The sequence below is a fragment of the Trachinotus anak genome, unplaced genomic scaffold, assembly GCF_046630095.1.
Source record: "Trachinotus anak isolate AG129_WGS33_773 ecotype Australia unplaced genomic scaffold, CSIRO_AGI_Tana_v1 ptg000032l, whole genome shotgun sequence".
NCBI classification, from domain to species: Eukaryota; Metazoa; Chordata; class Actinopteri; order Carangiformes; family Carangidae; genus Trachinotus; species Trachinotus anak.
Window position 1 is genome coordinate 9835715 of NW_027273883.1, and position 14850 is coordinate 9850564.

Sequence of the window (14850 nt, forward strand, 5' to 3'; positions counted from 1 at the left end):
ACACACACACACACACACTCAAATTGACTCAACACAGCTCCTAGCTGTAGTTCTCACCACAGGAGCAGGGTCAAACTGTAGAAAGACATGTTGCATGAAGACCAGCAGGTGGGTTGGTCGAACCTTCAGCAGCTCTATATTGTTAAAGAGTTTACACTGGTCATCAGTCACCTGTGAGAGGCAGACAGCAAGAGAGAACATGCAAAGAAAGAGACCGAAAAAAATTAATTGAGAGATGACAATAAAATGACATTCAGCTGCAATAAATCACTCTTGTATTCACTCACATGATCATTCAGATCATTCTCGAAATCCTCATCCTCCGCCCCGATGATGCTCATGGCTGGGTTAGAGCACTGAGCCCCAAACACACCCTGCTGTGGCAACACAGAGAGAGAGAGAGAGAGAGAGAGAGAGAGAGAGAGAGAGAGAGAGAGAGAGAGAGAGAGAGAGAGAGAGAGAGAGAGAGAGAGAGAGAGAGAGAGAGAGAGAGAGAGAGAGAGAGAGAGAGAGAGGAAGAAAACAAGGCAATTAGCAAACCATTATGTGCTATACTTTCAACTGGTAGGCCATCTCTGACATCCTGAGCCCCTGCTGAGCAGACATAAAGGCAAATGAAGGTTTGGACAAAGTGAACTTTCCCAGTGAAAAATAACATCAAGCGGAAAGAGGGAAACTGAGAGACTGGCTTAATGCGTCATATCGCTTATGGTCCTTGAAATAAGTAGGATCCCATTCATAAAGGAATATACAGCTTCAGCTACAGGTAAAGAGTGCTGCATTTGTCTTTTATCATGGACAACTAACTTTGCTCCATTTTATTTAAAAAATGAATTGAACTATGATCTGTGAAAGCACTGACTGAGCATCACTTGAGTTCAGTAAACCTGGGAACGGGACACTGATAATGATAATGAAGCAATTATAAAGGTTTTTAAACAAATAATCTCAAGTATTTTATTAAAATCTGTGTCCTCTCTGCAAGTCCTCTTCCCCCAAGCCTGACTAAAAAATTTAGTTTGGGTGTTGAATTCAGGGGAACAAATGATTCAGTGAGTAACATGCAGGGCAAATTCACTTTAAAGTTTGGCCAGATCTTGCCTCTGGAAATTGTTTTTCAGACTAGTGTTGGGTTCAGTAATGCACTCAGAGGAAAACCCTCGTCAAGCTGCCATGACATAAACCCTCCAGCTCCAAAAATATAACTAGACCGATCTGAAATTAAAGGTTTATTTATGCCAATCCGTGCCTTTGAAATCCATGAATGGGGTAGGAAAAAAAAAAAATGCATCGGAGCGGGTGACCAATTTATCCCTGCCCTTCACACCCCACACCACTTCCCCTGCATGCATACACACCCAAAAAACACAAACAACACACAGCCCCTGTATTCAGTTCTCTGAAGGCCGCAGACCCAGAGCCGCCACCAGGGAACACACAAATGAACACACATCAAAAAAACCCAACAGCGAGACCGCACATTTACCATTGTCCACTGCTAGGTGAGTACAGAGGGCAAAGTAAGAACAGAGCCAGAGAGGTGTTAGGTGAGTCAAAGTAATGAGAGGAAGAAGGTGTCCAATGGTCCACTGTCGGAAAAAAGCTTTGGGAAACAGTAAGGAGCGAATTAAAGACTTAATCAGTAACTTCTTGTCAAGAATTATGCATTTTGTTATATAGCATCATTATTCAGGATAGGGATGGGTGATATGACTATATGATGAATATATGAATAACCTGAGATCCTCGAGCAGTGTCGTCTTACTGATTCAAGGCTGAATCACTTCTCCAATCATATAGCTTCCCTGATTTTACTGAATTTAGGTGCCTCTTATTTTATCCAGTCATTGTTAACCACCATGTTCAAAGCCTGTCTTGATTTAATTTGTTTTGCACTGTTGTGGTTGTCTGTTGTGGCTTTATGTTGTTATGCACTTTTTGCATTTAGGTTGTAAAGCACTTGTAAATGTTGTTTGGAGCACTGCTCTAGAAATAAAATTCATTGTTATTATTATTTCATATGGCAAGAAGTTAATTATGTATCAGGTATCATCCATTCCAGCTGTACCTTAAATATTTCTCGTTTTATGAGGCCTATTTGGGCAAATTTCTGAGAAAGACGGCTCATAGCAACATTAATTTTGCAGGACTGATGCATCACTGTGATGAAATAACTTGATGTGTCAGATATATGATAGATTTGAAAAAGCGAAACAAAAAAACAATAAACATTTAAATACCGTCTATTTATATTTCAATATGCATCAATATCACAACATGAAATAAAATATACTACGTAAAAAAGGTTTTATCCATATCATCCCACCTATGTATTTCTAAAACACTCAGGTGATTTATAATCATTATGTTCTTCAGATGTGTTATACCCCAATAATAATGTAAAAATGATCAATAAGAAAGTGCAAATGATGCTGATTGGATATGCAGAATTAATAATGGATTCAGATTTGCCAATAAAACTGAACACAGTTCGTAATTGAGTGAATTAAAGCATGTTTTTGTACATGTTCGCATGTCAACACAACATATCTAATTATACATGTAAACGTGTGGTTATGCAGGTCACATATTAAGCATTTAGTGCAATAATGACTCAGTGGTTACGGTTTAGACGGAAATGTGACTGTGTACACAACCACAATTCGATTTACAGAGTGAGAACAGTGTATCTGTGTGTGTACAGGGGTGAGTAGGATGGCTGACAAATGTTTTAAGGTCAAGGTGAGTTCTTGTATAGAGACAAAGACAGAAACAGAGCTGTTAGTCAGGAGATAGAGAGAAGGAGAGAGAGAAAGAGAGAGCGAGAAAGAGAGTGAGAAAGAGAGAATGTGTTCATTCATGGCCATTTCCAGTGGGCTGTGGGTTGAGAAAGGCCAGCGATGGAGCAACATGCGTAGGAGGGGTTAGCCAAACAGAGACCCACAGGAGTGTCAGGGCCATGAACAGACATCTGCATGGACAAACACACACGCATACACATACACAGAGACATGCCTCCTCTTTGTCACACACACACACACACACACACACACACACACACACACACACACACACACACACACACACACACACACACACCCCACCCACCCCACCCAACCACCGACCACCGACCACCTTACCAAAGTGTAACCTCCAAAGCCACCTTGCCAAGACAATGACAAAAATGATGTCACCATTACAATCAACAGCTATAACTGACTAATTCTGCAAAAACAGGTCAGCACCTGGTGGAAAGATGAGATGCTTTCACTGTTACAGCTTGAGTGCAAAAGAAGACGTTCTTACACAAGTTTTATTGACAGTGTGGATCATATGTTCAGGAGAAAGAAAGAACCAGTCTGTAGACCTACTTTGTTTATCATATGTCATCTGTAAACATTTTTTTAAAGCCCCAAATCACAAATATTCATAAAAGGGCGCAAGAAAACTTTCCCTCCATACTTCAATCTGTGACTCTTGAGATTCAGACTTGGGTTAAAACTCCTGAAATGTAATGTCCACTGTCAGAACTAACTAAAGTCATTAGGGCCGCAACTCAATAATTTTTTATTGCAGATTAACATGCAGCTTATTTTCTCGACTAATCGTTTGGTCTTTTATCTAATTAGCTGTAAATAACATTTTTTGATCGACAAATCAACCAATGGGTGCAGTTCTAAAAGTGAGCACGCTGACAGTGAATGATTTCTGTTTCCTTCTCACTGAACTCACTTCAATTAAGATCCAAAAGCAGAACATGCTTCAAAACCTTCAGGAAAGCTGAGTCTTTTAAAAACTACTGCTGCTGCTGGCTCCTCATTACAGGAGATGCTGAAGCCAGTCGCCTGTTATTGTTATGATATTGGAGTAACTGTAATGCATGTTGATACTCTGGGAGACAAATTGAAGCAGCCAGGGGGAAGCTAATTGTGGTTACTCAGATGGAAGTAGGTAAGGTCAGCTCCGCTCTGAATTTAAAGAGCACAGGATTATAAAGGGGCAGGAGTGGGAGCCTCCTCTGCCCAGGAGGAGCCAAGTGGTGCATTCCAGCATATGGCACAGTTCAGACAACAGATGGAGAGAGTCTGTGAGTTTCAACAGTAACCAGACCCTCTCCCCTTCACCTCCATTAGTGCATGATAGCAGGCATAAGCTCCAAACTATGAAGGTCCTTCCTGGCTGATACAGACGCAGCTGAGTGGGGTGAAAGAAAAGACCATGGGTATATAGTATTTAAACTGAATGTCCCAGAAGTGCAGAGATCAGCTCTGGTGCTCCTGAGAGCAGGCAGCTGCCCCCCACCCACCCTCTCCCCTCCCTCCCATCACATTCCGGGACTAACTAAGTGTCAGGTGGCATCAATCTGATGATAGCCATCAAGCGTACGTGCCTTTGTGTGTGTGTGGGTTAACACTGAGCACGTATGTGGGAGGGGGCCATTCCTATGTGATTGTGGGGAGCTGCCGGTGAACGCACGTGTGTGTGTGTGTGTGTGTGTGTGTGTGTGTGTTCTATGACAACTGGTCTTTACAGCAGCATTCCTCTCCATCCCTGACCAGGCCGAGGTCTAATACTGTACATCAGCAATCGAGAAAACTGCACCTGTTTCACCATTCAAACAGTTTAGCATTTCATATTTCCACCAGGTCACTAAGAGGTTACACACTGCAGCCTAATAATAACTGAGTCACTGTTACATCAGCTCTTGTGCAAACCCCACGTCCTTTGTGAAACCATTAAAACAAGCTGTTTTAGTGAAACCCCTCTGGCCAAGAAGAAAGTAGGAGTCAAACTGTGACCTCACCCCGAAGTGGGCATCCTCGGCGTCCATACCGTGATCGCAGGAGACCACACCTGTGAATCAAGCTCCTGCAATAACATGATGGTGACTGTCAGAGGGCAGTGTGATGAATTTGGTGAAGCTGGACCATGAGCGAGTCAAAATGATGCAGATGCTTTTTAACGACAAACAGTGCCACAGCATGTAATGAGTACAGGTGTGCTGATACCACTTTTTCAGAACCAACTGAGCATGAAGTTCATCATCAACAGTAAGCGCTCATCTAGCTTAACTAGCTAGTGCACACGAAGAATCGCCACAACACAGACATTTACCCCCACAACTGAAGCCCAAAGCATGTTGTTAACAGTGGTAGAGGGAACAACCACCACCAAGGCAGGTGTTACAGATCTAATGATGCACCTCTCGTAATAACGCCTGCACACATGTAAATCACAGGATCGTACACAGTGACAAACAATGTGAGATCTGACCCAGCACTTTTCCAGACAACAAGACTGTCGACACATGAGCACATGGTCTGCACCGTACTCACCTCTGGTCTGAGCAGAGACTAGCTGGTCGTTTTGATACAAGACAGTTAAATTCCAAGTGTAATTAAAAATAAGCAAAGCTGATTTTTGAGTGAATTAGGGCTTTAACAACCCCTGACAATCTTGTTTTTGTTGTCGTCCGGTGGTTTAACTTCTCACCGTGTTGCAGTGATGTACAGGTGTACTCATACATTTTTTTGACCAAACAGCAGCACATATAACGTGAACTTAAATGACATAAGTACAAGAGAAGGGACAAAGAATGAAAATGCTCGAAGATACAATTCTTAAATTAAAAAAAGGCACAGGGGTACATAAATACACAAATATACAGTCAGAGGTGATAGGGAAAAAATTCCATCATTTTCCAAAAGCTTATTACTGCTTTTTGTTGTTTTAATAAACCAAGTGGGTTGAGTGGATTCAATTCCAGGAGAAAAGGTGAAATTTTATGAATTGATCAAGCAAATTTCTGTTATAATAAGATAATTATGCATGTAATATAATGAAGTTAATCAGATATTCAGGAGCACCGTTATTTGGATTATCATAGTAACAAATAAAATCTTTAAGGTTAAAGGAGTAGATAAAGTTAGCAGCCTCAAAGAAAAGGGAGAATCTAGGTCTTTCTTTTGGGACATTTCACATTAACACAATAAGTGGGAAATATGAGATGAACAAAAGCTTCAAGGTATATCAGTGTATGAAAATTTGACAATAAGACAACTAGCAGGATATGTATTATGCAAATTTTTAAAATGAACTTCCCTAGCCTTATTTGATTTACAGTATTTATAAGGTAAAAGCCAAGCCATTCTCCAGCTGACCTTGCCTTTAGGTAGTTTTATTCTTTCTTTGAAATATTTGGCGAATATGCTTATTGTTACATTTTATATCTGTCAGTTTAATTGCATCCAACATCAGTAAAGACTGTGTTACATCACTCTCAACATAACTTAAGTTGAATGAATCCTTCTGGAATAGCACAGGTTAAAGAATTAAATTCTCTGAAAAAAGTACAGACATAAACCACTGACAGGATGATTTATATCACCTTGGATCCAATTAAGAAAGAATAAAGACTTGTTTCTGATAAACAATAACTCAAGTACACTGTGACATCACTGTGGGGTGTGGTTACAGGTGCAATGCCGCACAATTCAAATTCACAAACATCAATAATTCTGGGTGTGTGCAGAAGTAGTGCCTGGAGGGGTAGTACCAAAAAAGAAACTGTGGTAGATAGAAATGCACACCACTGCTGTCTTTTATCTACCCCACAGTGATCTGACCCAGGGACACTGAGATGAATGGGATAGGAGCAACACACAGATTCCATCAATTTTCAAAGCGATTGACACATTTTTTTAAGAAAAAAGAAAAATATATGCCATCAGTATGATCTAAAAGCTGCTATAATCATGTACCAACTCTACACACAATGACTTTTTATTAGATTAATATGTTAATATAGTCATATATCAGTATGAAAGTTTGAAACTCTTAAATGTAGCGTTGAGGAGTGTGAGACATAAGATTCACTGTCAATGCTCTCTCTTGGTGTTGCAACCAACACCGCAAAAACAAGACATCCGCTGATACAGGAGCATAACAGGCACACCTAGCTAAAACTAATTCAGTCTAATACCACAGTCCTGTAACAAATCCTAACTACATGTAGGTTATAATGTAAAGTATTTATTGAAATTGTTTTACAGAGGAGTTGATTTAACTTTATAGGCACACCTGTGCGTATAATGAAATACTGTTCAACAGTATCCCAACTGCAGCCTCCAAAAGGACAATGAAATTGAATCAATACCTCTGTAAAACAGTCTCTGAACAAACTGAACATTATCACCATCAGGAAGGGAGGATTCACTGCAGGACAGTTGTATTAGACTGCGCTAGTTTTACCTACAGTAGGTGTTCATTATAAACTGCCAACTGAGGGTAGATCTTCCTATACTGAAAACTAAAATTAGAGCTCCACTTCACAAGCTTCACAATTACTACATGCACCTGGCCACAGAATCCATTGTATGAGCTCTCTCCTTACACTTGGTCACAATAGGCTGCGTCCTGTCCTCTATACGCTATGAGGGCAGTGCCCAAAAATAGCCCAGCAGCTAATGGCTATAGCTTGCTGTGTTTGCACTGCTGTTTATCTGGCTCTCTCATCAGGCCTCAGCCTCATTAGCAGTGACTGGGGGGATTCCTACCAGGAGCACTGCTCCTCCAGCTGCTGCTCCCTGAGGCGCCTGAGCAAAGAAGAAGAAGAAAGGAGGAAAAAAAAAAACTGGGGGAGTGGAAGGTGGCAAATGGGGAGGCACACAGACAGGAAGTGGGTGTAATTTCCTCAGGAAGCTATCAGAGCCATTTCCTGTATGACCTATCAGATGAAAAGAGGGAGAGAGAAAGAGAAAGCGAGGCAGGGAGAAGGAGAGTGTGAAAAGGTGAAAAAAGATGAGACCACAAATGTTTCCGTAGGAAACAGCACAGAATAAACTGCATCAAACAAACCTTCTGCTTTTGCTTGTCTCTAAGTTGACATGGGAACCAGAAAGGGAAGTTACTGCGCAGCATGAACAAAACCCAGTGATGAACAAATGAGGAACAGACAGTTCATGAAGAGAAGACTGTGAACAGGAGAGGAAGGCCTGCAGGGGTTATGTGCACTTGTTGCAGACATTTGCATTTCAATGACCTCATGATGTGTTTAGTTGCTCAAAAATATGTTGCAACACAACAAAAAAACTGATGAAAGGTAGATCCTAAACTACATGAAATGCAGAGAGATACATGTAACTTTGTAATCTTTTTTTCCACATTGTCACAAAGTTTCCAAATGTTTCATCACCCAATTTATTTTCTGTACTTTTTCTGACTCTTCCAGACCTGCAATGCAATCACAAACTTGTAGGACTTCTTCTGTCTGGTAAACATGAGTGTGGCCACAAGCACTAGCCTATATGAACCCTATAGACTAAACAGAGAAAAAAAATCCATGGCCTCAGTGAGAAGGGAGGTAGAAGAGGTGGGGGAGGAGGAGGAGGGGAGGTACGTGGAGAAGAAATTAAAAGAGGGGGCACTGTGCAGCAGGAAATGAAGAACAAGGCGGCAACAGTGGAAAGAAGGGAAAACGGCAATGGAAAAAGAGTGAGAAACTCTGGAAAGTCTAACAAGCACAGAATCATCCACAAACTGTGTCTGAGCACAGAACTACACCTGGAAGTGTACAAGCCTATGCATCTGCTTCCAAAATACATCACACAAAAACAAGCACATACACACACTAGATGCTTTCAACCTTGACCAAATGGTTCTGGCTGCAGCTGGCACAATTGACAGTGAGCTAGCACCTCAGTGAAAACAGGCCCAGAGGCACCTATGACCACAGAGCATGTGTGTGAGTGTACATGTCTTTATATTTTACATGCAGGATGCTGCCACACAGAAATGATTACATAGCTGGAAGATGTACATGTGTGCAGAAATGTAAGCATAGCCTAAACAAGTTGGAGGGTTAAGGTTTACACCTTAAGTGTAAAATGCCAAAGTTAGGTCAGTATAATGAAGGAAAAGCTCAGGGCCACAGCCATGTGTTTCATTTATCACATGTACAAACAATAGTGAAATGCAGGGTGGCATCCTCTTATGGGCAGGCTAAAAGACCAGAACAATTAGAACAAGAAATGTACGCACTTGATTTACACTAGTGACTGAAAGCCAGGACAGCTCAACCTCTGCTGCTTCAGTTTGAACCAAATCTGTCTCTTGCACGTCCACCAGCTTGTTGAAAGTGCAACACTAAATCACTGGATCCCTTAAGCCACAGATTAACCTCACAGAAAACAAAAGCATCTTTACAAAACCGACTTGATTGTAGGTAAGACTCTTAGTGACTCACAGATAAGACATTTTCAGGTAACAAGGCCTGGTGTGACTGAATCTCTGCATGTTAGTTCGATAAGATTAAAGGGCAACAAAACAGTGCTCTGAACATTACAGAGGACAAAGTTATCCCAGGAATCTCGTCACTGCACTGATGGTAAGCAAACAGAACAGGACAGGGTACACTGTGAGATACTGAAGACAGTGTAGCAGGGCAGAGCGTGTGCACGAAGGAAGTGACGTCAGTGTACGTCTGAGAGAGGGAGCAGCTCATCTGTGGTGAAAGTGTTAGAATATGCGCTGTCAAGCATTTTTTCCCTCCTTTTTCACCACCACATCCTCCTCTCTTCTGCAAGTTTCATCTCTTTACATCTTGTGTTTCATTTTCCTTTTCCTCTCGCTCTCTTAACCTCTCTCCTTCACCTACAGCCCAAAATAAAGCGGCCCCTTGTACAATCGCTCCAAGACAGCCAGTGCATTCATGGCTGGCAGACAAGGGTCAATTATGTAATTTAACGACCATTACGTAGTGGCTAAAATAAGATTATGGGCAATAGCACCAAAGAGGCAGGTCTTTTCATTGCTTCACAGGCTCCTACCTTACATGCTGTTCATTTTTTCTACTACAAGTCTAAAAGGAATCATGTTGTTGAAACCTTCTGGATTTTCCCATTTCAAAAGGACTGCAGAATTTTACTGCAACGACCTTTTCTTGATATGATTTTATGTGGAAACAGCTGCTGCAAAGAATCATTGACCTTCTCCTCATATGATTTCAGTTGAGTAGACATTGCAGAGGTTTTTAATGATGCTGAACAGCCCCAGCCCCCCAAATCCTACTGCAAATCTCCCCAATGTCTGGTAAGATTTTAGACATTATGTTAAACAAGGTATCCCATAAATGAGCTACTGCTGAGCTTCCTCCCCTATTCTTCATGTACACAGACATGCATATTCACTGAGGTGTTTTCTCAAGCCAAAGTACAGTTCTCTCTCCTGCTCCACCAAACTGCCACCCCCACCCAAACCCACCCCCTCCAACCCTCTCCCTCTCTCTCCATGTCCCCATATAGAGGTCATTGGCTTCATGGAAACATTTGATAGGCCGGGGCCAATCGACTGGCATGGATTGGCAGTTCAGAGTGAACCTCCAGCTAGGCCTAACTGCTTCCGTGTGTGTGTGTGTGTGTGTGTGTGTGTGTGTGTGTGTGTGTGTGTGTGTGTGTGTGTGTGTGTGTGTGTGGAGATAGAGCAGTAATTGCTAAGGCTAGAAACCTCTGATTAGCATTTGGGACAAAAACTGCTCCTCATCCATTAACAAGTATGTTGTGTGCGTTTTGCATCTGATTTTAAGACGATACCAAACAAAGCAGCCATACCAAGGCTCATGCTGAATATTCCTGGAAGGAATTTAGCCTGCCTAGAATCAAAGCTGAGGCTAACATTGCCAAAAATGCCTCTGCACTTGCACACAAGCACACCTTGGTTCATGATGCTAACCTCATGCCAATGGTGTGCAATCCAGATATGCTCCCTCCCCCCCTCTCTTTCTGAGGACAGACCTATCGTGCATCAAGGGATAATTCAATCTTCAGCCCAGACTGCTCTCTGTACTGACCATAATCAATGTCTTACCTCAAATTTTAATGCATATCTACTATAAAACTTTGATTAGCTAGTATTCAAGATAAGCTTTAAAGAGTATTAAAAGTGTTGCAGCAGAACCAGAGAAATCGTCTTTTGTTATTCAATGCTTGAGGTCATTTCATAATTTTAATCAATTTTTAACCTGTAAAACTAAAACATGTTTGAAATATCCATTTTATAACTTAATATGCCTGTTTAAAAAAATAAAGGTTATCACATACAGGTATAAACTGCTTCAACTAAATAGACTGTTGTCCAACTTTATATCCGCAGACAGCTAGCTCATGTTAGCCACTGTACCCGGCAGCTAGGGACACACTGAGCAGAGCAGAATCTCCATGCTAACTCAGATCAGCGTGCAGAAACATTTTTTCAGACTGTCTCGCTCATGGATGCAAACACTGAATTCACACAGCCAGATGGCTGACCACCTGGAGTTGGGGGTCACCTGGAGTCACGATTGTGCATTAAACTCTGGCACGCCATAGTTTACAAGACTGTTGAGAGTCACAGCAGCTAATGAAACCTGATATCATCCAGGGTTAGTTTTTGACTAAAGGTAACCTTTCTGTGCAAATTTTATTACCTCCATTTTTACAATAACATTTGAAAAGTGTATGTTCAAATCAGACGTATTAACTGCATTTAATCGCCCAGCCCTATAACACACACTTCCTCATCAAAGACTGTTGCCTCCATTACACACATTAGTATGTGTTATGATAGTAGCAGCTAATCTGGCCATGAGTCACCAAGCAAGCTGCAGAGATCTGGTAAACTCACTTCCTCCTAACACCACACCCTAGACATTGTTTTATTTTCAAACTTGTAGACTTGATTAGTTGATCAATCCATGAGCCAATTCATTAATTAATTGGCAACAATTTTGAAAATCAATTACAAATGATATATATATATACACACACATATAGATATATGCAAACTTATTTTATAGACCAAACAATTACAAAATTATCTAATTAATCGACGATGAAAACAATTGTTATTTGCAGCTCTTGTACATGTCATCATCAGGCAATGACTACTTTGACTTTAAAAACAGACTCCATCATTCAGGAGACGTATCCTAATTTATTTTTATTTAATTTATCCTTATTTTCGGTATGCCATACTGTTATTACGCATCAATTATGTGTCAATGCACCTCACAGAGGAGATGTTTGCAGATGTCGTGCAATAAAAAAAAGAGGATCTTGTATGTTGTATATAACCCAAATGAGTGTGAAGTAATTTGTGCTTATCTGCTGCAATAAGAAAATTAGGTCATTAGGTCTGCTAATTTTCATTATCAATTAATCTATCAATTATTTTCTCTCCATTAACCATTTGGTTAATGAAAAAAAACAAACAAAAAAAAACAGATGGACAATTTAGCATCATTTAAGACAAACAGAAAATCTTCACTATGGCAAAACTGGAGCCAGCAAATTTTGGTCATTTTCAAATATAGTCCATTTTAGTGATGGGAACTAGACAAGTGCTGCTATTGCATCTAATCAAAACAAAATGATAAATATTGGAATTAGTCAAAATGACAGTGGAAATTATGAGTTATTGTGTAATTGCAAAAGTCTCATCATCGTGTCTGTACTGTTACAACACTTATTACAATATCACAAAAACAAGATTCCTTCTTTGTTTGTAAAGGCCTGAGTGCTCACATACGTAATCGGCACTCTGTCTGCACAATCTCCCACAGACTGGAGGACCTCTCACCCCACCATACCCCCCAACTTTTCCTCCTCAAGAGTAAACATCATCTATGGAGTCTAGTCTCGCTTTTTCCACTCTGACCCTCAAATGAAAGAGCTCATTCTCTGTTCCCTCACTCACTCTCACACTCTCCATCACACACATCAGCTTGCCAGTCGTCCCTCTGACTCACACTTGGACAGATGGATGTAACTCTTTCCATTTTCTACCTTTTTTTTTCAATGTGTGTGGAACAAGCAGTTGCAGCCCTGGTTATACCTGAACAGAACCCTCTTATCACCGTGTGAGAGTGAGACCAGATCTCACAGACAGATCGGCCGCATTCATTTTGGCCCCTGAAGGCGTCATTCAAATGTGGGGAGGGGGATGTCACCGCTGCACACACACATGACTCACATCTCATACATGCACACACTTTGGCCACACACACTGTGAACAGGAGGCCTTGTCTAGTTTGCCTGCATAGTGTGAAGCTGTCTTGACTGACAGCAGTGAGATGACAGAGATTGACAGGTGACATTATGCTCACAATCACTGTCCTGTGAATGGACTGATAACATATGACTACTGAAGAGTTAAAATGAATACATTAAAATGAATGGTATGAAATTGACTTAATAATAAATGTTTTGTCTATGTCAAAAGACTTTGTCAGCTGGCAGAACAGGTTAGTACAAATCAGGCCATTGGCCATTGGCCATTACATTCTTAAAGGGGTGTCTACCAATTATACGAACAACTGCTTTTTAGTATCTCCTGTGGCTCTGGAGGAAACACTGCAACACCTGCAAAAATAACCCAGACGATGTCATAGTGATGTCATTAGTGTTATCTTGTCTTGGGCTCAGATTTCTATCAGGAAACCTACTACATTAGAAACTGTGACTCAGGGGTTTTGAAGATGTGGGCATATACTAGGAAAAGATCGTCAGAAAAAGACACTATTGAGTGCATTGTGGGAAATGTAGGATCAAATGTTTGAGCTTGACTCACATTACAGAATATAAGCCAGGATATCCCAGCCTCTGCTGCCTTGATTTTGACTCTTCTTTTTTTTTTTTAATCCATCTCTCACAACTCTCCATTTTGCTAGTGCAATGCTGCGCTGGGGAACCCCTTTAAAGTGAAATCCCCATATCACTGCCTCCCTTCCTACTAGCCAGTGGAAACATGGATGAAGTCTTATTATTATTACAATTTTATGATAGTACTCAATAGTGTAAATTATTGGGCTGTGTCTTACATCACTCCCTTTTTACCATATGTGAATATTATGTAATATCTGGTGGCCTCACTAATTCACCTCAGTGCTCATAGCACCACTTTCTACCAACAGTTCCATAATGCAAGTCCTCACATCTTACAGATGTAAAAATTACAGTGATGGGACATAACACCTGTCACAGATGACGCAAAATGATAGTGATCAGCGTCAGTGTCCAAAATCTCCATTTAGAGCTCACTGCAGAGTAAACTACTGAGTGTCTGCTATACAGGGAGTAGTGAATGAGTGACACAGCCTTAGCCTTTCTAAGCCACAACAGTGTAATAGTGAGTAAACATTAACAATACCAGGGCACTGAAACTGAAGCAGCTTCATGGACTTCAGCCATCATTTTCTATTTTTCTTATTTAGATCTTTACTTCTCCCAAAAATGTCTCTGGTGAAAAAGGCCAAGTGACGTCTGTTATAGTATTGTTATGCCTGTTTATGCTGTTGTCTCTTGTGCAAAAGACGATTCTGACCTCAGTGTGACTGAAATAAAATACAAAGCATTCTCTGAAGATTCATTTGATAAACCATTTACAGACAAAATAACTAGATGATTGATTCATCTGCAGATTATTTCCTCAATAAATTGATTGATTGTTTGGTCTATAAAACAGTAGAAAATGGTGACATGTTAATTTTGTTTGACCAAAAGTACAAAACCTGAAATTTTCACATATCTGAGAACCTGGGACCATCAAATGTTTAGCATTTATTCTTAAAAAAAATCACTTGAACAATTCATTTATCATCAATATAGCTGCTGAACTACTTCCTATCAGGGCAGGGCATCTCCACTACACGTGTATCCATGGGTGAGCTAAACTTCATTTCATCCATGCAAACTAATACAGCAACACACAGTGACGCCTGAGATTGAGTGCTGAGATTACCTGTTGTTTCACAGGTATAGTGGTGTCAAAGGTGCATTACACCATGACCACCTTTCTATGCATTCACACACACACTGC

General features: G+C 40.7%; 1 protein-coding gene across 10 annotated transcripts in view; it reads right to left on the reverse strand.

Moving 5' to 3' along the window:
- arhgef1 (Rho guanine nucleotide exchange factor (GEF) 1) overlaps positions 1–14850 on the reverse strand; it is a 41735-nt gene that overhangs the window by 24678 nt on the left and 2207 nt on the right. For 4 of the 10 annotated variants that reach the window (XM_071470242.1, XM_071470241.1, XM_071470239.1 and 1 more), the window contains exons 2-4: positions 4805–4869; positions 288–377; positions 58–171 (exon numbers count right to left, since the gene is read on the reverse strand). In XM_071470242.1, coding sequence (XP_071326343.1) covers positions 58–171; positions 288–377; positions 4805–4831 — 231 coding nt within the window. In that variant the 5' untranslated portion in view covers positions 4832–4869. The remainder of the gene's footprint in view (positions 1–57; positions 172–287; positions 378–4804; positions 4870–14850) is intronic. The other 6 variants (XM_071470249.1, XM_071470248.1, XM_071470243.1 and 3 more) reach the window with 3 other exon arrangements.